The sequence below is a fragment of the Capricornis sumatraensis genome, chromosome 8, assembly GCF_032405125.1.
Source record: "Capricornis sumatraensis isolate serow.1 chromosome 8, serow.2, whole genome shotgun sequence".
Classification (NCBI taxonomy): Eukaryota; Metazoa; Chordata; class Mammalia; order Artiodactyla; family Bovidae; genus Capricornis; species Capricornis sumatraensis.
This window is the reverse complement of record NC_091076.1, coordinates 2,317,429-2,343,382: the sequence shown is the minus strand read 5'-3', so window position 1 is coordinate 2,343,382 and position 25,954 is coordinate 2,317,429. Positions and strand designations below refer to the sequence as shown.

At 61.1% G+C, this 25,954-nt stretch overlaps 1 protein-coding gene across 3 annotated transcripts in view; it reads right to left on the bottom strand.

Annotated features, from left to right (window-relative positions):
- Positions 1 to 480: 480 nt before the first annotated feature.
- Positions 481 to 25,954, bottom strand: part of KCNQ1 (potassium voltage-gated channel subfamily Q member 1) — a 381,824-nt gene continuing 356,350 nt past the window's right edge. For all 3 annotated transcript variants that reach the window (XM_068976701.1, XM_068976702.1, XM_068976703.1), the window contains one exon: positions 481 to 839. In XM_068976701.1, coding sequence (XP_068832802.1) covers positions 609 to 839 — 231 coding nt within the window. In that variant the 3' untranslated portion in view covers positions 481 to 608. The remainder of the gene's footprint in view (positions 840 to 25,954) is intronic.

Here is a 25,954-nt window from a genome sequence, read left to right as displayed (position 1 = left end):
TCCTCCGGGGTCAGCATCTCTAGGGTGTCAGGGAGCCAGGCCTGCTCCGGGGTCCCGGGATGGGCTCTCAGGCCACGACCGGGCCTTGACTGTAGGCCTCCTTTGTTCGGCTGGGCTGGGCCTGCCCTGCCCTGCCTGCCTCCTCCATGAGTCACCCTGGGTCCTGGATCTGAGACTGGGGGAGGGTCCTCACAGACCCCGTCCAGGCTGTCCCCCGTCTCCCCGCAGGCAGCCCCCGGGGCCGGCATGCAGCCCTGCCGCTTCCTGGCCGTACGTGGGACAGATCGAGCGCCTGGCCTGACTGCCGGCCTTGTCCTGAGTGTCACACCAGCATGTGGGGCCCCTGGTCTCAGAGCCAAGAGCTGTACCCCGACACCCAGCCAAAGTCTAGTACCCACCGGCTGGGAAGGGGCAGTCTCGGTGAGCTCCCCAGTCCAGGCCAGGGCGCTGCATGGCCCACCGGGTGTCAGGGGCCTGGCAGAGCGGGACTGTGCCCTCCGGCCTTTGAGAGGTGGCCGAGGCCCGGTGGAGCCGTGCCGGACGGGGGGTGGGGTGGGCCAGGCAGGCCTCCTGCGGGCCTCCCCTCTCAGGCGCGCCCTGTGCTCCCATCACGAGCCCTCGTCGGGCCCCCCGTGGGGCACGGTCAGCTGTTCGTAGGTGGGCAGCGTGTTGCTGGGCAGGAAGAGCTCGGGGTTGATGGAGCTGCCGCCCGAGGGCTGGACGGCCTGGGCTCCCACCGCGCTGGGGGGCTGGCCCCCAGGGGGGCCTCCGTGGCGCAGTGCGAGCAGCTGGTGCAGCATATCTGTGATGAGCACCAGCCTCTGGTCCAGCTGAGTCACCTGCGGGGACAGGAGCAGAGGTGAGCCGGGTGGCCTCGCGTCGGGGCTCCCTGAAGGTGGGGCAAGGGCTGGCCTGTTTGTGGAACGCGCACCTGCATGTCTGTGGGCGTCTGTGGCCCCTGTGCGTGTCGGTGCGTGTGCACACACGTGCCCGGAGGAGTCCCGCTCAGCAGTCCTCGCCTGAGACCCGGGGGCTGAGCGACTATCTCTGCCGAAGGGCTCCCGGTCACAGGTCGGGACCCACTCCCCCACGTGCCCCCCAACAGGGCTCGTGCCCCAGGCCATCCCATCGTCCCAGCCCCGTCCCCAACTCACTAGAGGACTCACTAGTCCCTGGAAAACCCAGACCCTGTTCATGCCAATGCCCAAGGGTCAGCCAGGACCACATGCCCACCACGCTTCTTGGGCATTGGCCCAAGTGGGGGGTCCAATGCTTTTCCTGCATTGAACATGGGGTTGCCCAGCCCATGAGGTGGGGTTGCCCGTGAAACTGGACGGGAGCTGGAGGCAGGATGGACCTGGGGCCACAGGTGCTTAGCAGGGGTGGCTGATGGCCAGGAGGGGACAGGGCTGAAATGAGCCTAGTGAGAAGAGGAGGCCAGGGCCCTCCGAGCAGGGGCGGGGGACAGAACACGACCCCAAGTGGGCTGGCCTGTGAGGGGAGGCACGGCTGTCCTCGCGGCCTGCAGCACCCTTGGGAGCTGTTCCCCCGGGGTCTCCGTCAGAAAATAATACCCACTTTGGGGACCTGGAACCCTGGGGAGCCTCGGAATGTCAGAGCAGGGAGAGGAGGCAGCCGGGCGGTCAGGGATAAGGGCCAGGCCTCAGGAGCACCGGGCGCCCCACGGGAGAGCGCGTCTGGGGGTGCGAGCCCCGCGGTGGCTCGGCCGAGGCTCAGCACAGGGCTGAGCACAGGCGGGCAGAGGTGGCCGGGGCCGGCCGTCCACCCGGACACACGCGGGATTCGAGATGTGCGCAACGTGTGCCATCGTGGCCAGACTCCCGGGCACCCCTCTGGGCCCACTGCCCGCTGTAGTCTCCCCACCGCGGGGGCCGCACGGAGCTGGGTGCTGGCCGAGCGGTTGGCTCCAGGAAGACGGTAGGGTGAGGAGGCCTTGGATCCTGTGTAGCCAGGTCCCGGGGGGCCCAGGTCAGGCTTCCCAGGGCTGGGGGCAGGCCACAGCCTCCCTCCCGTGGGGGACACTGAGTCAGGGGGAGGTGGGGGGCTGGCTGGGCGGGGATGAGAGGAGGGGTCTCTCCGGAGGCCCCAGGAGAAGGGTCTCATTTGGGGTCTCTGGTTGGGACCGCTGCAGCCCCCACCCCCAGGTTCCATGATGGGAAGACCTGGGTGGGGTGGAAGGGTGGTCCGTGAGGACTAAAGCAGACACTCCTGGGAGGGGGCCCAAGCGGGGGGTCCAAGCTGGGCTTAGAAGAAGCAAGTACTCCTGGGAGAGGGGCTGGAGGGGCCTATGGTGGGGAGTTGCCCACCATCACCTCCAAACCCCGCCCCTCTCATTGGCCCAAGATCGCTGGACCCTGCTGCCATCAGGACTGGCCCCCTAGTCCCAAAGCCGCCCTGGGAGATCCGTCAGGGGGACCCTGGGTGCCCGGTAGCCTTGAACGAGCCTTGCACGCGGCTGGTCCCAGCAAGACTTCAAGTTGCTTCGCTGTGCGGGCCCCGGCTTGGGTATTGACTGGTTTGGCCTCAATTAAAGTCCCAAATACATCACTGAAGAAAATCTGTGGTTTCGTACATTTTCACTTTACGGCGCTTGAACATCTGTCAAAAGTCCCCAGAAAGGCAAGTGGGTCTGGAAGCCTCCGTGGGGGTGTTCTTGGGAAAAGAGGAAATGGAAGGAGGGCTGGGACTCAGGAAGGGGTGGGGTCCTGGGCCTGGCTGGAGAAGGGGCCCGTTCCAGGGGCTGACAGCACGGGCGAGCTCGCCCTCGAGGTCTCCTGGGGCCCTTCTTGTTGCCCTTGGCCCTCGGGTGCTAAGCCCACCTCGGCCCCTTGGGCTGGTGCTCATGTCAGGGGGGCTTTGAGGGGCTCACCTGGCATCTCGGTCCCACTAGGCAGTCTGCTGGGGACTGGGGGGAGCTGGGATCTGGGCCAGAATCCCAGAGCCGGCCCAAAGCCTGGGCCTCCCTCCTTCTCATACAGCAGTGGAGTGGGTCTGGGGAGGAGTGTGAAGGGTCACAGCTGGTGTGACGGGAGAGACAGTGGGGAAGTGGGGAAGCTGGCCGACCCACCCAGACCCTGCCAGGCCCTGCCGGCCATCGCGCCATCCCCCTGGTTCTCCGGCCGCCCTCTGGGCGCCCCTGCAGGGTCCCCCTGCCTGCCCGGCCCCCAGTCCTCTGGACACAGGTCCTCGCCTTCACTCGCCGGGTCCAGCTTCAGGCTCTGGTGACCAGCGGCTGGGCCGGGTCTCCCACTGCTAGCCAGGCCCCCTCCTGGGGCTCCGTGGCTGAGCCGGCACCCCCCGGGCCTGCCTGCTGGTCGCCACTGGCCCCCTGAGCCCGGCCTGCCCTGCCCTGCCCTGCCCTGCCCAGTGGCTGATGCCCCAGCCCCACCACGTGGGGTGAGCCTGGCTAGGCAGGTCCGGGCGGCCACGTGAGGTGCCGCCCTAAGCCCTGGCTGGAGGGTCTCCTGCCTGGGCCCCAGTTTCTCAGCTGAGAAGCGGGGAATCCTGCTCCCCACTGGCGGGTTTTCTTGAGGATGGAGCAGGACAGGCGTGTAGGAACCTGTGCACATGGGCTCAGGGAGCATGCCTCGCTTCTCCAGGGCTGAGCGCGTCCCAGGGAGATAGTTCCTGGTCGCCTCCCCGACGCCCTCCACCCCTGACTCTGAGCAGAGAGCCTGTATCTCACTTCATGTTTGACGGCCACTTGGTGAGCACGCTGGAAGAGATCCTGATGCTGGCAGAGAGGGAGGCAGGAGGAGCAGGGAGCAGCAGCGTGTGAGACGGTCGGAGGGCATCACCGACTCCATGGGCAGGAGCGTGGGCACGCTCCGGAAGACAGCAGAGCACAGGGAAGCCCAGCGGGCGGTAGTCCACGGGGTCCCAAAGCGCCAGACACAACTGAGCAACTGAACGACAGCTGGGAGAACCCAGCGGCGGAGGGAGTGGCCTGAGCCGGGCCCCAGCTGCAGAGAAGTCACTGGTCCAGGCAGGTGCCCAGGCAGGCGCCGCCACCTTGAGCGGGAAGGCAGTGCCCACTGTGGGCATGGGGCGATGCGCCCCAGGAACCACAGGGGCACATCAGTTTGGGGGATCTTGAATCTCGTTACTATTTGCAATTTGATAGTGACTAAAAGGGCAAGGCCAACAAAAGTGCCCTTGTTCCCTGCCTCAACTCACTAAATTAATAACCATAAGACGACTTGCAGCCTTCGGAAGAGAAAAAAAGCAATTAGAATAACAGCCAGTTCGAGAGCCCCGGGCGGCTGATGATCAAACCCAAGGCGACGGGATTCCTGTTTGATGTGGTTATGAATTTGTTTTCAAAAGAAAATCTTGAAAAAGAGTCTTTCAAGGGAAATTTTTGCAGAACCTGCTAGGCCTTGATCCCAGCTCTGGACCCGCCAGCGGTCCCGGCCAAAGATGGGCGGGAGACGGGGCCATGACCGCCTGTGGCTCAGGGGGAGGAGCCCTTGGTCCTGGGGGCAGCTCGAGGGGCCAGGGTCCCTGCGGGGCCATCTGAAGGCAGGGCGGGGCTCCTCTCGGGACAACCCGGGACCCTCTGCGGGGTCATGGGACAGAAGTCCTCTGGGCGCTCCCCTTGTCTGCACCCTCTCCTGGACCGACGGTCACTGAGCTGTCCTCAGGGGGCGATGCTCAACATGCTTAACCAGGCATTGAGCTGGACGGGCCCAGCTGGGCTGCAGGGAGCCGGGGGACCCAGGTAGGTGATGAGATGCAGGGGAGCCTGGAGCCCCGCGAGCCCTGCCCAAGCACAGGGATGGGCCTGGGGACACAGCCGTGATGCTCAGGCCCACTCCATCCTCCTGCAGGCCTCCCGCCACGGCTCTACGCCCCCACTTCCTGCCCGCTTCACAGACCGCAGGGAGGGTGGGAGCAAAGAGCCAGGGGCAGGGGCACAAAGGGGCTGCCGCCGGCCTGGCTGCCTTCCCCCTTGCGCCCTGGCCGCAGGCCTGCACGGCCCAGCACTGCCCAGGTCACTAGCCCCTGCTCCCAGCTGCCCCTGGGCCCACAGGCAGGTGACCTGGCGGAGGCCCTGAGGCCATGAGCTCCTGGGCATGGTTGAGGGACCCGGTCAGGTCCACCCAACAGTGGGGCAGGTCTGGAGGCCCACGGCAGGGGTGCTGAGCCCATCAAGTGAGGGATTGTCCAGCCGGGAAGGGAGCCCCAGGCTGGAGGGCTCAGAGCAGAAACTCACCTGCTCCGCGCGGGGCCCCAGTCACACCTCCTGGTCCCCTGGGTGGGCCGCTCCCCCCTGCTGCCCCTCACATGCACAGAGTTTGTGAGAAGCCCCAGTAGGGGCAGCACGCGGGGTGTGTCGAGTGCTGCTTGGCGGACGAGAGGCCCGCGCCTGCCCCTATTAAAGAGTCTGGCTGCAGCCTCGGACGTCGGGCCCCACTGGACATGGGAAGGACTCAGTCTGAGAGGGTGACCCTGCCCCTCTGGGCCTAGCAGCTGCGGAGTGAGTTTCAGGCTGTGGTCCCAGGCCCCTCAAACCCCGCCCAGGACTCCTGGGTTCTCTGTCCCCATAGAATGCCCTTTCTCCCCCCACCCCGACCCTGGCCCTCACTCTGCAGCCTGGTGAGGGAGGGGAGTAGGTGTCGCGGTGACCTACGACCTTTGCCCCTGTGCCCTTCAGTGCATGCAGGTAACCCTGAGCACCCACGTGGAGGGCAGGGGCTGTCACTGAGAGAGAGCAGCAAGGGGAGGGGCACCGGCTGCAGCCCTGGTGTCCTCTGGCCCTTCCCCACTGACCAGGATGGGAGGCCACCCTGCTGTGACCACTGTGGTCTGTTGTCTCCTGAGCCTGGGTGCACAGGCTGAGGCCAGGAATGCACCCAAGACCCACACGCTCGGCCCTGCGGCCTGAACCCAGACTGTGAAACCACAGCTTCCCTGCCCCTCTGCTGAGGCCTCTGCCTCTCAGCACCCATCCTGTCCCTTCCATTCTCATCTCAGAAAAAGGCTCCCAATCTCAGCACCCACCCCTCCATGGCTCCCAGCCCAGGCCAGAGTGCCAATTTTATGTGCTAGGACTATTGCAGTAGCCTGCCAGCTGGCCTTCCTCTGCAATGTGCTTCCACACGGTGGTTCTTTTGAAACACAAACCAGCTCACATCACATACCATCCTGAGCTCCCATCTCACTCTCGGGAGAAGCCTGAGTCCCTCGTGTGGCCCCATACCTGTCTCCCGTTGCTTTCTGGCCTCCAACCCCCCATCCTTCTTTGGGATTCCCTAGTGGCTCCTGCAAGGTGAGAGACACTGGAGACGTGGGTTTGATCCCTGGGTTGGGAAGATCCCTTGGAGGAGGGCATGGCAATCCACTCCAGTATTCCTGCCTGGAGAATCCCGTGGACAGATGAGCCTGGCAGGCTACAGTCCATGGGGTTGCAAACAGTTGGACACAGCTGAGCGGCTTAGCACGCACTCACGCGTGCACGCACCCTTCTTCCCTCCTCGTTGACTCCAGGCGACTTTATTGGTCCTTAAACACGGCGGCCCGTGCCTGCCCCGGGCCTGGCCTTTTCTCCTGCTGCTCGCCCGCCTGCATCAGCCACCCCCACCCTCAGATCTCACCAGAGGCACTGATCTGAGACCCTCTCCCTCCTCTGCCATGGCCTTCCCCTTGCCCCCACCTCCCACCGTCTGTACTTCCTCCAAGGCCCTTGGCATGGGGTTACGTCTGTCCGTCCTCATCTGGGCCTCCCATTAGAATTAGGCCCCAGGAGCCCCGCTCCTCTGTTGGTCTGGCTGGCACACAGGGACCCCATTCCCATGTGTGGAACAGACATGCTGGGAGCTCCCTGGCCCAGGGCCTGGACCCCAGAGTCCCCAGGAGCCCTCCTACCAAGGAGGAAGGGGGCAGCGGTGCAGGGGACCTGCCTGCCTGGGCCCAGCTGTCCCCGGAGGTCCCTGCCCAGTGGCAGCCAGACCCGGCCCAAGAGCACGCACGAGGCCTGTGGGTCCTGCTCCTGGCGCTGGGCCTCCCTGACTCCTCGGGACTGGGGAACACCCCTCCCCCATGGCAAGCGCGCGGGAATAGCGCCCATAAATCACCCTTTCGTTAGAGCCCATGGGGCTGGCTGGTCTCACAGAGCCGGCTATGAGTGGAAATAGATCACAGCGCTTCGTGGCGTCGTGATTTACGGCAGGAGACGGCGTAATTGTGCTGACGACTTTGCTTCAGTGCTTTAGCTCTTGGAGAAAAGTCAGCCGTGTTTCTAGCTGCTGAGGCTTTACTGCCAGTCCCCAGGGTGGCCGGCCGGCCAGCTGAGCTCTTGGTCCTGTGGCGCAAGGAGCACCCAGGTGGCCCAGGAGACGGCCTCGGAGCCTGGCCCATGGCAGCCGGGCCAGGCCAGGGTGTGTGCCCTGTGGTCCGCGGGAGGCCCCCAGATGCATTCTGGGTGTGTGGGCCACACGGCAGTGGGGCAGGGTCTCAGGAGGGCCTGGGCGGTAGACAGGCTCCTGGGCTCATGTTCTGCCTCTGCCTCTTCCTGGTGGGATGACCTTGACCTCGCCTCCCTGAACTCAGTTTCCCCATCTGTATAATGGGCATGTTGGTTGAGTCTCCCTCAGGAGGATGTTGTAAGGATTAAATGAATGAATGCAAGAAACCGCTGGAAAGGGGTTTTGACGCCCAGCAAACACAGATTGAGTCTCCTGGTGACCACTGTTGTAGCTATTGTTAGCAATTTGTGCGTGTGCAGCATGGCCTGAGGGCTGGCCGGCCTGTGTGTGCATAGATGCGTGTGCACAGGCGTGTGTGCACACAAGTGCTTCAACTCTATAAGGGCAGGGAGACTGAATGTGCAAGAATGCCTGGGCCGTCTTCGCACAGTTCCTTTGCACAAGAGCACCAGCTCATTCCCTGAGCTGCCCAAGGGTGCGCGTGTGTCTATCTGGACCTCCCTGGGCCTTGGCATGTGCCACAGAAGTGAGCACGCTGCCACCAGGCAGGGAAGCTGCTGGGAGGGGGCCGCTCGGGGGCTGAGCTGTGCTGCTCAGCAAGGGACTCTGCCCCGGGGGGCCGATCGAACTCTCCTAACTGGGAGATAGGCCTCTGGCACCCGTGGTCACCAACACACCAGCCCTTCTCCTGTTCCCCAGGGTCCTCTGTCCAGGTGGAGTCCAGGCGGGGCTGAGCCTTGGCCAGAAGAGGTGGGCGATGGGGCAGCCATTGTGCCCTAACCCCCGGGACACGTGCCTCGGTCTGGCCTCACACATCAGCCAGGGTGGGCGTTTCAGGGGCTGCAGACCGAGGGCTGTGTCCCAGCTGGTCCTGCAAACCTCTCGCTCTTCGGCCTACAGGGCGGCAGGTGGTCTGAGCCATCACCTGAGTCGGTCACCCCTCAGCCGGGTCCTTGGCACAGCATAGCCAACGGCCTGGTCACCCCCACACCCTTCTGGGGGCCTGTGTATCCCTGGCAGGCGCTTGCAGACCATCCCTTAGGAGGACAGGCTCCTTCCCTCTGAGAGATGGCTGTGATGGGAGCAAGACCCTTCTGCCTGCCCCACAGACACATGCTCACCTGGGGGCAGCCCCACAGGCACCTGGGCTCTGCTGGGGACCCCCAGCAGTGACTTGGTCCAGCCTGACCATTGAGTGGGGTGGGCCTCGGGATCTCTATCATAAGCCAAGCCCACCTGCCCCCTGCTCATCCGCCAGGACAACCTTGCCTGCCCTCCACACCCAGCCCAGGGACCCCCGCCTGCCCGCACCCGTCTACGCAGACACCCTCAGCACTGCGCCCCAGCTCTGCACGCTCCCCAAGGCCGCTCCGTCCCCACTGGTGAGCAAGCCTCACAGCGTCTTGGCCCAGCAGGTCCCAAAAGGAACTCTGACTCGCCCTGGGCCTGCCCCCGTCTCAGAAAGGGGTGCCGACACCCACACAGAGAAGCATTGGGTCCGCCTGGCGCTCACCCACGCCCGGCCTGTTCTCTAGGGCACACGCTCTGCGTGCAGCCTGCCGGGCAGCCCCCGCCCAGCCCAGCGGCATCCCTGGCCGGGGCTGCTGTGATCACCTCCACTGGACTCACCCAACTGCCCCCTGTTCACTCCAGGCAGCAGCCAGGCTGAGCTCCTCCCTGAGAGGATTGCCAATGTACCCAGAGTGAAATCCAACCCCCTGCCGAAGCCTCCGAGCTCTGCGGCCCCGATAGCCCTCCCTGACTGCCCTGCTCTGTCTCTCAGATCCTGAGCACATCCCCCTCGATCATGCCCCAGCATCTTTGCACTTGCCATTCCCTCTGCCTGAAAAACTTTTCTCCAACACAACATATAACCTCAGCTCAGGTGTTAGGAGCGGCCTCCCTTCCATCGCTGAAACCTCCTGTGGCGGCTAGGCCTTGGACGGTCATGTCCCCAGAGGGTCTCCCAGAACCTGGAACATAGTACGGGTTAAGTGCTGTTGTTCAGTTGCTAAGCTGGGTCCGACTCTTTGCTACCCCGTGGACTGCAGCTCGCCAGGCTTCTCTGTCCTTCACTGTCTCCCGGAGCTTGCTCAAACTCATGTCCATTGAGTCAGTGATGCCATCCAACCATCTCATCCTCTGTCACTCCGTCTCTTCCCACCTTCAATCCTTCCCAGCACCAGGGTCTTTTCCAATGACTCGGCTCTTTGCATCAGGTGGCCAAAGGATTGGAGCTTCAGCTTCAGCATCTGTCCTTCCAGTGAATAGTCAGGGTTGATTTCCTCTAGGATTGACTGGCTGAATCTCTTTTCAGTCCAAGGGACTCTTAAGAGTCTTCTCCAGCACCACAGTTCAAAGGCATAAATTCACATGGAATAGAGTTGGTGCTTCACAAATATTTGCTGGATGAATAAAGAGCCCTCTGCCTCCTCCCGGGGCCCCAGGACTGGGGTGAGAGGGTGCAGGTCCTCCAAGCCTACAGCCTGTTCGCTCCCCAGGGTGGTACTGGCCAGGCCTTTCATTGTCATTGACTCGTAAGGGGTGTCCGTACACTGAGAAAGTTTGACCTTTGACATGGACATCGTGACTGCTTGCCCCCAGCGTGCCACTGGTCTCGTGAATCGGTTTATGGGAATTATGATTATTATTTTTGGTCTGGTCATACAGAAGTTTCATTTAGTGTTTCACTTTTTATGTAGTCAGAGTTATTTATCTTTTTCTTTGCGGCTTCTAGATTTTCTGCATGCTTGGAGTAGCCTTCCCCATTCTGACCTCGAAACAATTTTTTTTTTTTTCTAGAATTTTTTAGATTTTTACCATTAAATCGTTGAATGGTGTGGGGTTCACTTGAGCTTTGAGACCTGTTTTCAGCATCAGCCTGTCGATCTCCCCTGAAGACTACACTTCCCTGAAGGACGGAAGGTTCATTTTATAGCTGCTTTGCAGTCTATAGTGAACCGTCTCAATCGTGAACCGCCTCAATCGTGAACCATCACAATCATGGCAGCCTTACGACACATTTTGCATGTGGGCGGCAGAGATGTCCTTTCTGGAGTCGAGGACACTGGTGGCTCTGTCCAGGGGGTGTCCAGCAGTGGTGGTGGTCAGGGGAGCATGGGCCAGCTCATCTGCCAACCTCAGTGACCTCTTGCTCCTCTGGTCAGAACTCTGCAAGACCCGCCTTGGACTCTGAACAGAGAAGGGAGTCCTGGCCGGGGGTCCAGGTGGTCAGCCCTCCCCGAGGCAGCTCCAGCGTGAGGCTTCCCCCCTGCCCTGCCCCCCACCACCAGGCTGTCTCCCTGGATTCTCGCGTGGCTCACGGCCTCACCCCATCCACATTTCTGTTCACGTTTCCCCTCCCCACGAGGCTGCCCTGGGCCCTGAGCTACATGCTGTGACCTGCCTGCAGGCCTCTGCCCACTTCCTTTCCCTCCAGCACACTCACTGACATCACTGGTTTCCTTACTAAATGTTCTGTCTCTCCCTGCCCCCTCCCCGCACCGAGGGCAGGAGCCCCGTGGGGGGCTCTGCGTGTGCTGTGTTACCGACGTGCCCCGTCCATGCTGCTGGACCCTGAGCCACGCCCTCCCTCCCCCTGCAGTTCCACGGGGCCTCGTTTGCGCCCAGGGTCCACAACCACTGCCTGACCGTGCGCCCCTGAGGCTGCCCTGTGTGGACCCCGGGGAGGAGGTGCCTGCGGCAGCTTGCAGAGTTGGGGGCCCTGGGCTGGGGGCACATGGCTTCCTGGGCTGCACAGAAGCCTCTTTGCTTGCCCCCACCCCACCGCTGGAAGGGGGCCTGGGTCGTGGGGAGCAGGATACACAGAGGCCAGGAAGCTGCCCACGGCTACGTGGTGGGTGGGCCGGGCAAGGGGCGGTGACTGGCACTGGATGTGTGTGGCTGGGTCTCCCAGTGGGCTGGCCAGCCCCTAGCTGGGGCCTCAGGGGGGTCCTGCGGGCGGAGGCCAAGCGGGGGCCGCCCACCCTGCCCACATCGGGCAGCCCCAGGCTGACTGGCTGAGCCGCCCTGCTTGGGGCCGGGCAAGCGGGAATGTAGGGCAGGCTGGAAAAAGGCGCTGGAAGCCGAGAGGCCGTGTTTGTGTTGGCGGCGGGCGGAGGCCCCACCTGCATTTGATTCTCCGCCGCCTCCCCCTTCTGAGCTGCCCCTCTGACGAGCCTCGAAGTCCCGGAAGCCAGGGACGCCGGGCAGAACACTTTGTACCAGGAGCCAGCGCGCTTGGCTGGCCCAGCCAAACACCAGGCCTGGGCAGGCGGGTGGGCAGGTGGGCAGGGGCCGCCCAGTGGCTCTGTCGTTGCAGTTCCATCTGGCCCTGGCTGTCCTCCGGGCCCCCCTCATCCCGGGCCCCGGTGCCAGGGCATGGGCAGCTCAGAAGCACTGGGCCCACCAGCCCCTGGGCCGCCCAGCAGCACCCCTGGGGTCTGCTCGCCCTCTGTGAGCTCTACGTCCAGCAGCCCTTCCTCTGCCCTCACCCCCGTCCATCCCCTGGTGGGACCCCTGCCAGCCGCCCGACAGCTCTCGGACAAAGACCCAGCCCCGTCTTGGCCAGAGGGTCCCTGCAGTCTGGGCCCGGCGTCTTAGCCTGGCCACTGCCCCTTCCTGCCCTGCACTGGCTCTGTCAGTTCCCTGGATGTGCAGTACCCACCTCTCTGCCCCAGGGGCTTTGCACTAGCTGGCCCACTTGCTAGAACATTCCGCATCTCTCCTGAGCCAGCAGACTGTCTCATTCCTCAGGCCCCAAGGCGAGGGTCTCCTCCAGAGAAGGCCCCTCGGCTCCATCTGCCTGCCATCACCTCCCTGACCGACCCCTCCCAGCCACTCTCATCTGCCTGGGTACTGGTTTCATCCTCTGCTTCCTAAACGTCCACCTCCCTGAAAGCGAGGACACTACCAGGCTGTCCACCATCCGTGATGGGCTGGGGGACTTTGGGCCTCAGTCCCCTCCCTGCAGCTCAGAATGGAGACTGATGTGTCTGTGGTTGGGATATCCTGGGGGGGTGGGAGGGCTAGCTCCCCTGGACAGCCCCTCAGGCCTGCAGGGAGTCTCAGGGAAGAAGGAGGCCCCATGAGCCCCAAGGGACCCAGCACCTCCCGGCTGCCTCTGACCGCTTCCCCTGCACCCGCAGCCCGGCCTGGCTCTTCCTCACTGCTCTGTAGCCACCCTCACCTGTCCCGCTCAGTCCTGAACCGTGTCCTTTCTTTGGACACCTGCACAGCTTCCCTCTTTTCCCTGACCTCCCAGGCCCCGGAGCCCCTTCCCCGGGCAGCTGGGGCCTGTTGACCCCCGGCCTGCTGGCCTCCAGGACAGCGCCTGTGTGCCCCCCTGCCCTCGCCTCCCCAGCAATACGCTCTGCCCAGCTGGACGTCTTGCAGTTAAATCAGCCCCCTTACAAGAGTTTGCAAGATGTAACTAGCTGGGTCGCACTGTTCAAAACCATAATCCCTTAAAAGTAAAAAACGTTGTGACGAAACGTCCCCTCTTTGGCCCGCCTGGCCCGTCTGACTGTGGTCCGCCCCTCACCAGGGGATCGCCTTAGCGATCTGCTGTTTATCCTTCTGGCCATTTTAAAACAGGAGGGTGAGCCTGCAACACAGTACCCGTCCAGGTGGGCTTAGCAGAAGGTAACCCGAGAAGCTGGGCTCTCTGCACACTCCCTTTCACTAGCTCAGGCTGGGGGCCCGCCGTGTGGAGACATGTCCGCTGAGCCCGCTCCTTGGGCCGAGGTGCACGGGCCTCTCCACAGGGCTCTGGAAATGCCACCGTGGCCGAGCCTGTGGACGGGGAGGCTGATGTGCCCCTGGGAGCGCCAGGCGGGGGACCCCCGCTCTAGGATCGGTCCTGGTGAGGCTGCCCTGCAGGGGCGCTTCCACACAGCTCCCTGACAGGCTGCCCCCAGCCCTGCGCCCCTTCCCCAGCCCACTCTGCTGCCTGATCTGGGCGAGAGGAGCCCCTGACATGGCCCGCCCTCCGAGCGCACCTAGGCACCTCAGCCTTCTCCCCTCTCCCAGGAGGACGATGTTAAAACAGGGGCTCCCCATGGCCACAGAGTCAAGGCCAGGGTCACTGCAGGGGCCTCGAAACTGTCACGACTTGGCCGGGTCCTCCTCGCTGCCCCAGACCTGCGGGCTTCCTGTCAGGCTCCGGTTGCCACAGGCTCTTTGCACTCGCTGCCCACGAGGGAAGTTCTTTCCTGACAAGCTTCAGGCTGCCTCTGTCCTCTGAGTGCCCCCTCAGGGCTACCAGCCCACTCCTTCTGAGGGACTCCCGCGCCCGGCACCCCTGCAAGGACCCTCAGTTCCTGGAAGGTGGGGCTTCTGCTGGGCAGCACTGTCACGGTGGGCCTGGTGCCCGGCGTACCACAGTGCTCAGTAGAGACCTGCAGAACGGTGCATGACCCCCAGCGGAGCCCCCACGGCCCAGATCAGCCCCAGGCAGGGCAGCCAGCATTGGGGCGCGGGGCTTGGCTGGTGTGCATGAATTCTGGTGTGTGTGAGCACGTGTGCGTGTGCATGCATGTTCACACGGGCAGAATTCCACCAGGGCTGTGCTGGGCCCTACACTGGGGAGTGGGGGAGGCCTGGGAGCTGGCTCATGGGGTGGGATCCAGGGTGGTGTCCAGGGCTGGGGGGCTGGAAGAGTGGACATACAGGCTGACCACCTCCAGCCCGGGGGCCATGCCTGGGAGGCCTCCAGGTGCCAGGGGGTCCAGTCTCCTTGCCCTTCCTGCCTTGGTCCGGGTCGAGAAACGGAGGCCCCACGACTCAGCGGGCCAGGGCCAGGGCCGTGGAGGCAGCTGTTGGAGACAGGAGGGCCGCCCCCGGGGCCCACGTCCAGGACGGCCCCTCCCCCCATTTCTGGCTCCTGCTTCTAGGCCCAGACTCCCTGAGACAGCTCCTCTGGGGCTGGACCCAAGCTGGGGGCTGGGCGGGGGGCTCTGGGCCAGGGTGAGGATCCTGGGGTCTGGAAGAGCCCGGTAGGGAAGGTGAGGGGGGACCAGTGCCTTCCAGGGGAAGTGGCCGGGTTTCCACCTGTATACAGGGTGGAAAGGGCCGGGCCCTGCCCTTTCCCTGGCGCTGGGGGCCTGGCTGGGGGCTCAGCTGGACCTCCCCACCTCGTGGGCATGACCACACCCTCCTAAGCCTGTTCTCTCCCCTGTTCGGGTGGCCCACAGCCTGTGAGCCAGAAGCCCCCAGGCCCCATGCTCCCCCACCCAGCACGGGCCCCCTCCCTGCCTCTGCTCGGTCTCCCCCGCTCTCGGTGGGGGGCAGCCCCCGCAGACGGAAGACAGTCCCTTCCTCTCTGCCCCGCTCCCTCCTCTGTGCTTTTTTTCCTTATGGCCATCTGAGTGCCGCCCCCGCCCCAGCCTGCGTTTGGCTCACCTTCCCCTGACAAGTCCCTCGCATCACTGGGTCCCCGGGGGCTCTGCGCAGTCACCTGGCTATGCAGCGGCCCAGTGTGGGGTGGCCCGTGTGGCTGAGGGCCTGCTGCTGCACCTGCGGCCCCCACCCCGAGACCCCTGTCCAGCAAGTGGGTGAGGAGGTGGGGAGCTCCCTGCTCTGCTCCCAGCCCTCTCCCCGCCCAGCCCCGGCCCCCTGGCCCACCTTCCCTCCTGCCGAGTGTGCGGTTCAGAGCGGCTCCCTGCTGCCGGGTCCCCAGCCACGTGCAAGCGTGAGGCCTGGGCCCCCTAGCCTCTCCCTGCCCCTTGTTTCTGCCTCTGCAGGGCGAGGACCTGGAGGGACGCAGCCGGCATGGTGGAGGCTCACACCTGCCCCCTGGCAGGGCACTGCCTCCGCCCCACCCATCTCCAGAGCTGCGGAACCCTGGGCAGGCCCCCCGCGGCTCCTCCCCCAGGGAACTAGGCCGGTGAGCAGGCTGCCCTCATTGTCCCCATGTCCGCACGCGAGCACCTCCGTCCAGCCGCCACACCTTTGGGGTGGCTGACCCCGGTCCCTGGGTGTGTGGCCCAGTGGCCAGGGCACTGGAGGGGCCAGGGCAGGCTGACCTCGGGGTGGGTCAGAGGCCGGAGGGCCGCTTAATGGTGGGGGCTCCCAGGAAGGCCCACAATGCTCGGAAGGTGAGCGGAAGTTCAGGGAGGCCTCCACCCCGGAATGAGGCCCTGGGCTGGCCCTCGGCCCACCTGGCCTGGGCTGACCTGCGGCTGATGAGAGATTCAGGCCGTCCTGCGATTCCCACCCACCCTTCCTGCTCCTGGGGCAGAGAGGAAGAGCTCCTTGGGACACGGCTTGGGTTGGGGGGACCCATGCTGAGCAGACTGGGCGTGGTCGGAGGCCTCTGTGATGACCTGGCTCAGCCCGCGGGTGCCCCATTACTGCCTGGGTTACAGGCCCGGTCCCCCTCTCAACCTGGGTTAAAGGTGGGCAGGCGGTGCCCACTGTGACCCCACCCCTCTCCCTGCTGCCCTGACCCATACGGCCTGCCCCAGCCCCTGGCCACCCGGGGGGCTCCTGTGTGGGGACCAGCCGGCCCCCAGCCCTCGGACACGTCTGGCTGCCCGGTCACCCGTGCGCCAGCTCGTCCCAAACCCGAGGACACACTCACCCTTCTGACCGGCTCCACCTCCTCCCCGTCCTCTCCCCCATTCTGGAGTTTTCACAGCATCAGCAGAAACCCGCTTGAAGGGAGCTCCCATGAGTCTCCATCTTTCATCCCCAACTCCTGACCCACAGGCAACCCCTCAACCCGCTCCGCTATCTCTTGGCTTCACCTCGGTATTTCTGAACCACATGCTTATATGGCTATTCCCTGCTTTTAAAGTTTGAGGCATTATCTAGTGATCACTTAACCTGGAGAGATCCAGGTTTCATTTTCACAGCTCCTGCCCCCTGCCATTCCCCCATCCTCTCAATACAGTTATACTGCAATTCTAGGCTAAATAAATATTTACTGCTTGCATTTGACATAAACATTATGCAACTTTATATCACTATGTAACGGCTATCTTCAGCCAAGTCATGTGGTCTAGGATGATAACCTTTTGTTTTCCCTCGGGTAAAACATTTTTTATGATTTGCTTAGTTTTCATCGCATCTCTCACTAGTTCATTCTTGACCTCTCTGCCAGAAGTTGTAAAGCTTCTATTCATTCTGCTGAGAACACCAGCAATCTACCAGCCTTACTCTTTTTCCTTCTGGAAGTTTCTTCCTAGGACCCTAGAAGGATTAGTTGCTCTCTAGGCCTGCTAAATGGTCGTAATGCTAGACTTTCTTCCCCCCATCTTGTTGTGAACATCTTTGGCCTCTTTTGTTTGGAAGGGGTGTTGGAGTCCCCTGGTTCTTGAAAGCTGCATTTGTCCCATCTTGGTTTTCCCTTCCTTTTGCTGGAGCATGTCCTCGAATAGCTTTCTGAGAAAAGATAGGTGGCAGGCAAAGCTTCTGGCTACGCATGTCTGAAACTTTCATTTACTCTCAGATCTGTGCATTTGAGTGGGTGGAGAATCCCAGCTTGAAAATAGACTCTTTTGGGTGTTTCAGACAGTGAGGTAGACAGGGAGAAGGCACCTGAACCCTGTTGCATGCCTCAGCCCTGCGCGCTCCAGCTCAGCTGGGACCCTGTGGCGGGTGGATTTGCTGTTGTTCAGTTGCTAAGTTGTGTCTAACTCTTTGCGACCCCAATGGACTGCAGCACACCAGGCCTCCCTGCTCCTCACCATCTCGCAGAGTTTGCCCAGGTTCACGTCCACTGAATTGGTGATGCCATCCAACCATCTCAGCCTCTGCTGCCCTCTTCTCCTTTTGCCATCAATCTTTCCAAGCATGGGTGGCAGAATTCTCTCTTGATTAGGCCGCCACCAATTCCATCATCTAAGCAACAGCTGGGACCAAGCCTCCTGCCGTGATTCCTGTCCATCGTTTTGCTAGCGGTTCTCTCTGCCTCTCCACACCCAACCCTCAAACCTCTCCACTCCACACACAGCTCAGAAACACGTAAATTAGAGCGTGTCACCTCTGGGCTTAGAGCTAAAAACCCACCTCCAGCTTCTGATTGAGTGAAAATAAGTGCAAACTCCCTGCGGGGGCTGCCAGGCCCCGTCTGGCCCCTACCAGCACCCCACTGCCACCTCATCCCACTAACCCAAGTCCCGCTTGCCCGGGAGCTGCTGTGCCCCAGTATTCCAGGCTCTCTCACCCCAGCCCGCAGCAGCACAGTAAAGGTTTGCTGGATGGCTTAGTGAACGGGTGAGTGAGTGAGTCCTTCTCAGCCCGAACCAGAGCCGAGGAACTGCCTAAGGCCCCGGGGGTGGGGCTCAGACCCTGGTCATCAGCAGCATCGGTGTCAGGAGTGGGGTCAGGCAGCCCTTCCCCTGCTCCTGGGCGTCTGTCCAGCTCACAGCCCACTCTTGGTCGGTTTCTGCTTCCACGCCCCCTCCTTGGAGACCCCCCCGCCCAGCTGCCCCACTGCTCACTTGCCGCCAACCCGCTCCCCCCAACCCCCCCCAACCGCCCCCCCCCCGGCCCCTGGTCCTGCTGCTGTGGTAACTTGGCGCCCCGCCCTTCGGCTTGCTGACTTCTGGTCCACCTCTCCCTGGACTGAGCTTCCTGAGGAAGGGGTCTGCACGGCCTCCCCAGCACGTGGGGCCACTTCTGGCCTCCAGTCAGTGCTTGAGTCACTGAGTCAACAGATCCGGGTGGAGGCTGGGCTGGGGCCCGACACCAGAGATGCTCTGGAAGCCCCACTTCCCGGTGCCCTCTCTGCTCTGCCCCGGGCCCCCCCCTGCCCCCGCCAGGAGGAGGTGAGGTGGGCTGGGCAAGCCCCCGCCCCCTGCCCCACGTGCCCCAGAGCCCCTTCCCCGACAGCTGCAGAGCTGTGGCGGGAGGCGGCAGCAGGCGTGGGGGCAGGGCGCAGAGCCGGGCCTGGCGCGAGCCCTCCACCGCCGCTGTCCTCCGAGTTTCCGTGACTGTCTGTGCGTAACCGCACGGCGGTTTCCATCGGCGCTGCCAAGTGGTGGCTGCCGGGCCTGGCCTGGGTTCTGATCCCCGGCAAGCCTGCTCTCTGTCAGGCAGCCCTGGGGAGCTGGGGAGGATGGTCATGGTGGGGGGTTGCAAAGGGTTAAGCTGCCCTCCACCACCCCGTCTAATTTCTCAAAGGCCAGGCCCTCTTTCCTTCCAAGTCACAGCTGATGTGAAAAACAATAGCACTCTCTCGGAGAGGCTCTGCTGCGGGCTGGACGGCCCCCCGCCCCCCGATAATTACTCAAGACATTGGCATGAGCCAGGCCTGGTTAGGTAACAGGCTGCTTGCTCCGGAGACTTATAACTCACAGGCAGCTACACATGATCTCCGCAGACAACAAAATCGTTTCCAGGATGGTGGGGAGGGCGAGGCCTCGGGGAGAGGGTCTGGGGCGGGGGTTATGCTGGAGGGGCTGGGAGCAGGCCAGGTGGGGGTGGGTTCAAGGGAGGGCCTCCCGGGGGCCCCAGGGGCGCAGCCTGGGGACTGGGGAACCAGGGAAGTGACGGTGGGGAGTAGCTCCCTGCCCCCTCCCTCCTCCGACTGCCGCCCGTGCCCCCAGCCCCGGAGGAGGGTGAGCCTCCCCAGTCCAGGCTGTTCCCGAGTGAGGCATGGAAGACACTCATTCATACTGAAGCGCGAATGACTAACTGCGTTGGGCACACCTCCTCCCCCCGCGGAAGATAACTAATTGTCTGTTTACTGTCCGGGGCCCCATTGAACACGACTCCCTCAAGGGCAGGCCCACATACTTTCCCCCCCGTGTTCCCGGCGCCTAGTACATAGCAGACATTCAGAAAATATTTGTTGAAGATGACTCCTAACCCAAAGAAGGGAGCATCGCTGGTGTAACTGCGGGCACACGGGGCGGGGCCTCCGGCAGCCGGTGCCAGAGAGATGCTGGCAAGGGGAGGACTCGGACGGCCCTGCTCCCTTCCCCCGCCTGGGCCCCTGAAAGCTCCCGCAGGAAACGCCCATTTCCCTGGAAGGACGCTGAGCCGGGGCGGGTGGAGGACTCTGAGCGTGTGGGCCGCCCCTGTCGGCCTGGGTGTGCTCCCGGCAGGGCGTCGACGCCCAGCCAGCCCGCTGTCCCGCTCCCGCCCGGCCTCAGCCCCGGCTTGGGGAGCTGGGCCCCCCCCGCCCTCTCCGGGTTCCACTTGCTCTGTGACCATCTCTGGGCACACGGCTGTCCCCCTGCGGGTCTGAGCTTGGCCTGAGCATGGACTGAGGTGTGGACGGCCAAGTCCGCGGGCAGCGCTCCAGCCAGGCCCCTCTCTGGGTAGAGCCCGCTTCTGTCAATCAACATCCAGCCGCCCCTGCCCTGAACACCCCCCTTCCTCCTCCCAGGCCACCAGGATTTATGGGGCACCTACTGTGCTCCAGCACAGGGGCCTGGTGACCCAGGCCGGAGCCCGATTGGGTCAGCACAGGGCCTGGTGGGCTCAGAGGGGACACAGCGACAGCATGGACCCAGGCCCGGTGAGGGACTCCATGGCCCTGCGTGGCCGCGCCCACGGGGACGCCCCGGGCCGGGTCCCTACCCTCCCTGCAGTCGCCATGGCTCAGCTTCTGGGGCGCCCTGGGTTCCTCTGCAGGAACTCTCTTCGGGGTGACCTCACCCTTCAGATGCCACCTCACGACAGCCCTCTCAGCCTCGCCAACACCTCCGCGGAGCCTCACACCCCAACTGCAAGCAAGTCCCCCCCACAGATGTCTCAGACACACGTCACCTCCTCCTACACCGTGTCCCCTGCTAGGACGACCTCGCTGAGCCCCTCACCACTGTGAGGCCAAACCTGAGCTGGGGGGATCTTCTCGGAGGACACCCCGCTCCCACCCCCATATCCAACCTGCCCCCGAGCCTGAGGACTTAAGCCCCGGAACAACTCCTGCGTGTCTTCCTTTCCACCCAATGGCTCTCTCCCCCCCCCTCCCCCAGGGATCCGGCCACGGCCCCTCACTGCTCTCCCCATCTCCTCTGACTGCCCTGCTGTCATCTCACGTGTCCTCTTGTGAGAAATGCTTATTACGAGTGTGCGCGCGTGTGTGAGACTGGCTGGGTAGGAATGTGAGTGTAATCCAAACGACGCACTCACCATACAGCTTCAGTTCAGTTCAGTTCAGTTGCTCATCATGTCCGACTCTTTGTGACCCCATGGACCACAGCACACCAGGCTTCCCTGTTCATCACCAACTCCTAGAGCTTTCTCAGACTCATGTCCATTGAGTTGGTGATGCCATCCAACCATCCAACTGTATAGCTTATAATGAAAATGAACCGTTCAAGGACTTCCCTTGAAGCGGTGGTCCAGTGGCTAAGACCCCGTGCTCTTCATGCAGGACATTGAGGTTTGATCCCTGGCCAGGGAACTAGATCCCGTATGCTGCAACTAAGAGGTCACAAGCTGTAACTAAAGACCCCACATGCCGCTGCAAAGATCAAAGACCCTGCATGCCACCACTAAGACCTGGCGTGGCCAAATAAATGGATATTGAAAAAAGGAAAAGAACTGTTCAGATCAGTTTGCACACCTGTCCCATCCACGGGGCAGCTACTTTTAAGGCTTCCCTTTGGCAATTTCCTTATCAGCCTTGAGGAACACACATTATCATTGTCATATTATTTCGTGGAATATTATTGCCGTATTGTTTCTTGATCTGCCCACTTCAGACATCTTTTGTATAGCTCCTTCTCTGGAGGGTGAGAATTGAGCCTTCTCAAGGGAGAAGGCAATGGCAACCCACTCCAGTACTCTTGCCTGGAGAATCCCATGGACGGAGGAGCCTGGTAGGCTGCAGTCCATGGGGTCTCGAAGAGTCGGACATGACTGAGCGACTTCACTTTCACTTTTCACTTTCATGCATTGGAGAAGGAAATGGCAACCCACTCCAGTATTCTTGCCTGGAGAATCCCAGGGACAGAGGAGCCTGTTGGGTTGCCGTCTGTGGGCTCGCACAGAGTCGGACAGGACTGAAGCGACTTAGCAGCAGCAGCAGTAGCAGCAAGGCACCGGTCACGTGTCCCCTCCCTCTCCTTCCCCAGGCTTGCTTCACCATTATCGTGACTCAGTCCACAACGCCATCGGTGCCCAGCGTTCAGTCCCCTTGGGGCCATAATTCTACCCCTGTTTCCTAGCAACACCTTCCTTGGGGTGACCGCTGGCAGTTTCAGAAGCCCTTGGTACCAGGTTTGATTTTGAACCCATCTTGCCTCCCTTGTCTTTCTCTGTCCTCACTTGCTCCCACACTTTGCTGGACCACCTTCTCCATAACTTTCTAGGAAAAGGTACGGAAAGTAAACTTCACGAACTCCTGTGTGTTTTCAGACAAGCTTTCATGGATTCCTCGCGCTTGATAGATACTTTGGCTGGGTATAGAACCGTGCTTTACTTTGGAAGGCTGGAGGCATCTTTGTAAGACTTCTCTACTGAAAACCCACCTGTTCTGAAGCCCTTGATGGGGCAGGCCCCTAGTTACTTCTCTGGGAAGATTCTGGAGGACAGGACACGGTGGCCGCCCTTTCAGTCCAGCTTCTCCGTGGGCTCCTCCTTCCATCGCCGCTTCCTCCCCTCAGCCATCTCTCACCTCCCCTTCTGGAACATCCAGGCATTGGATGTTGAATCTCCTTGGACTGAGTCTCCATGGTTCTTGGCTGTCCCTCCTATTTTCCATCTCTCTGTCTTTATTCCACTTTCTGGGAGGTTTACTTCAATCTTTTGCTGTGCCTTTCTTTTTTAAATTCAGCAGCATATTTTGCATTTCCAAGAGCTCTTTCTGGTTCTCTAATTGTTGCTGTTTCACAGCATCCTGCTCTGGCTTAATGATTACATTACCCTCTTGAATTTCAGAGTGACCTTACAGATGTAACACTTTTCATAGAGCCCCATCGCCTAATGTGCTCGGGACGCCCCGCTGCGCTCACCCTGAGTGCCCCCTCCTTGGTCTGCTCCTGCCTGTCTCTCCACCCGCCCTCACCCTGGCTCTGTGCTCAGCCCTCTACGTCCTCGCAGATGCACACGGCAGGCCTGTTCCTCGCTGCCTTGGGGTCTTGGCATATGTGGCTCCTTGTCTGGAAGGCTCTCTCCATCCCTCTGCCTAGCCGAGCTAATCTCCACTCACACTTCCTCAGATGACTTCAGTCACTCCCTGGGCAGCACCACAACCCCTGTTCCGTGTGTCTTTAGCTCTGCTTGTAGCACTCAGCATGACCTTTCCTGTTTTCCTGGTTTTACTGGGATATAATTGACATGTTGCCGTTCAGTCGCTCAGTTGGGTCGGACTCTTTGCGACCCCATGGACTGTAGCACGCCAGGCTTCCCTGTCCTCCACCACCTCTTGGAGCTTGCGCAGACTCATGCTCACCGAGCTGGTGATGCCATCCATCCATCTCTTCCTCTGTGCAGTGTCAGTCCCCGCCCCCGCCTCCCACAGCCTCACCTGCACAAGGGCAGGGTCTGGCCTGTCGCCTCCTCTGCTGCGTCCCAGGGCTCAGCCCTCGTGTCAGTCGCATCTCTGCTCCAACAAGCTACCACAAGCCTAGCGGTATGAGCATTCATTCTCTTATGGCTCTGGAGGTCAGGAGCCTCACTGGGTGAAAGTCAAGGTGTCGTGAGGCCTGCCTTCCCTGTGGAGGGTCCAGAAGGGAATGTCTCCTGGCCTTCTGCCACTTCCAGAGGTGCCTGCATCCTTGGCTTGTGGCCCATGTGTCTACTTCCAAAGCAGCACGTGGCATCTTTTCTCTCTGACCTCTGCTTCTGTTGTTCCGGCCCCTTCTCTGACTCTGACCCTCTGCTCTCCCTCTCATAAGGACCCTTGCCATGACATTGGGCCCACCTGGATAATCCAGGGTGATTCCCCCACCTCAAGAACCTTCACTTAGCTACATCTTCAAAATCCCTTTTGCTGCATGAGGTCACAGGTTCACAAGCACAGGCACCAGGACAGGGGCATCTTCGGGGGCTGTTGCGTGGCCTCAGTGTGCTTATATGCTTGCCGAGCAGGGACGTTGTTCCAGAGCTGGACAGCTGGTCTCCTGGCGGGGTGGGGGCTAAAAGGGACAGACACCTCAAGGACCAGGCAGGTAAGGGGAAGGTGACCCTGGCAAAGATATGAAGGAGAACAAGTGGGCGGTGCCTCTGAGCAGCCCCAAGGACTCTGAGAGGACCACACCAGGATCCCTGTCAGAGCTCCAGGAGCTGCCATGAGAAGTCTAGAACCTCAACAAAGGCAGAGGACACTGCGGTGCCCGGGGCTGGACGGGCTCTTCCCCAGGCACTCCTCTTTGGCATCCCCTGCCCTCCTCTGCCCCAGCTCAGGCCTGGTGCATGCCCGTCCCACCTGAACCCACCCGGCCAGCCCCCAGGTTCCCGGCTCCCGCAGTTGGAGCCACAACTCAAATCACACAGCAGCCTCGCCTGAAACCTGGCCAGAGCTGCCCCTGGGCTGGCTTCAAGACCCGAGGGGTAGGGTCCTCACCCAGCCCCCTTGCTTCACCTGGCCAGGCCCTTGGTCTGCTTTCTGTCCTCACGCACCACACTGCTGCCCTGCCCGTGCCATGCCCTCTGCCCCTGGTACCACACAGCTGGGAGGTGGAGGAGGCCCAAGCTCCAAAGCTCCTCCGACCTGCAGGGCCTCACCCCCGAGACAAGGGTCATCAGATGCTTGCGGGGTCTGTCCCCAGCCCCGCGGGGCCCGGAGCCTTAGCACAGGTGAGCTCAGAGCCGAGGAGGCAGCCTTGGGGGCTCTGCATAGATGTGTGGTCCTTGGAGAAATACTAAGGGGCGTCTGCAGGAGGACTGGGCCTCAGGACTGACTGCTGTCACGGCAAGAAGCCTCCAGGGAGGGGACGGTGACCGGGGCCAGTGGCGGGTAGCAGGGTGTGGAAGCTGAGTCAGGGGTGCCCTCGTGGCTCAGTGCCATCAGAAAGAGAGAAGTGAGGGATGTGGGGAAGGCCAGGGGATCCGGAGCCAGGAGACCTCAGGACTGATGGAGAGGCAAGCCACAGCGGAGAGGAAGGGGAGTGGGGTGGGCAGAGGCCACTGCTCACCCCAGGGAAGAAGACGTGTCCAACTCGAAGGGCCCAGAGCGCAGACAGGAAAAAATCAAGCAAGACCGAGAAACAAAGAAATCCACGATGCCGTTGGCAATTATGCATCCTTCTCTCAGAAGCTGACATATCACAGCAGGAAAAGTGAACGAAGACAATAAGGATGAAGAGGAAGTGACCGACTCAGCTAACAGAGGACCCTGGTGCCTCCGCGCACTCAGGGAAAGCTCAAAAAATGACCTTGCTGGGCCCTAAAGGAAAGGTCAGTAAGGCTGAAAAAGTCTATACCTTAACATGAAATTGGAAATTAGTAACCAAAAGACAGCAACAAGAATGATACATCTGGAAGTTAAAAAATATGTTTCTAAATAATTCTTTGGTTAAAGAGAAATTAAAATAAAACGGAAGTTAAATTCATTTAGAATAGATTCACAGTGATGTACAACATAACAAAACATGCGGGATGCTGCCAAAAGCATATTCAGAGGAATATTTATAGCCGTTTTTAAAAATCAGGAACTTTGACAATAAATGGGCTAAGCTTTCAAGTCGAGAGGCTAGAAAAAGAACATCAAAATAAATACAAGGAAAGAATAAGAAAAGATAAAGGAGAATATTAACAAATTTTTTTTTGAAAATAAGATTGATCAATAAAACCAACTACTGGTGTTTTGAAGAGTCAATAGGTAGATAAACTTTGAGCAAGAAAAGTAACAAAGCGCCAGGAATGAAAGGGAGTAACAGCTACACACATTATTTTATGTCCCTAAAACTACAAACTCAACATGATGACTAATTTTCAAGAAGAAAATTATCCAAAGTGTCTTTGCTGTTGTTCAGTCACTAAGTTGTGTCTGACTCTTTGCAACCCCACGGACGGCAGCACACCAGACTTTCCTGTCCTTCACTATCTCCTGGAGTTTGCTCAAATTCACGTCCATTGAGTTGGTGATACCATCCAACCATCTCACCCTCTATCATCCTCTTCTCCTTTTGCCTCCAACCTTCCGCAGCATCAGGGTCTTCTCCAAAGAGTCAGCTCTTGGCATCAGGTGGCCAAAGTATTGGAGCTTCAGCTTCAACATCAGTCCTTTCAATGAATACTCAGGCTAGACTGGGGTCATTTCCTTGCAGTACAAGTGACTCTCAAGAGTCTTCTCCAACACCGCAATTTGAAAGCATCAGTTCTTTGGCGCTCAGCCTTCATTATGGTCCAACTCTCACATCCGTACATGACAACTGGAAAAACCATAGCTTTGACTATACGGACCTTTGTTGGGGAAGTGATGCCTTTGCTTAATACGCTGTCTGGGTTTGTCATAGCTTTCCTTCATGGATACAGCCTTGTTGTGGTGAAAGGGCTTGTATATCTCAGTGAAGCTATGAGCTGTGCCGTGCAGGGCCATCAAGGACGGACTGGTAATGGTGGAGAGTTCTGAGAAAACACGGGCCGCTGGAGGAAGAAATGGC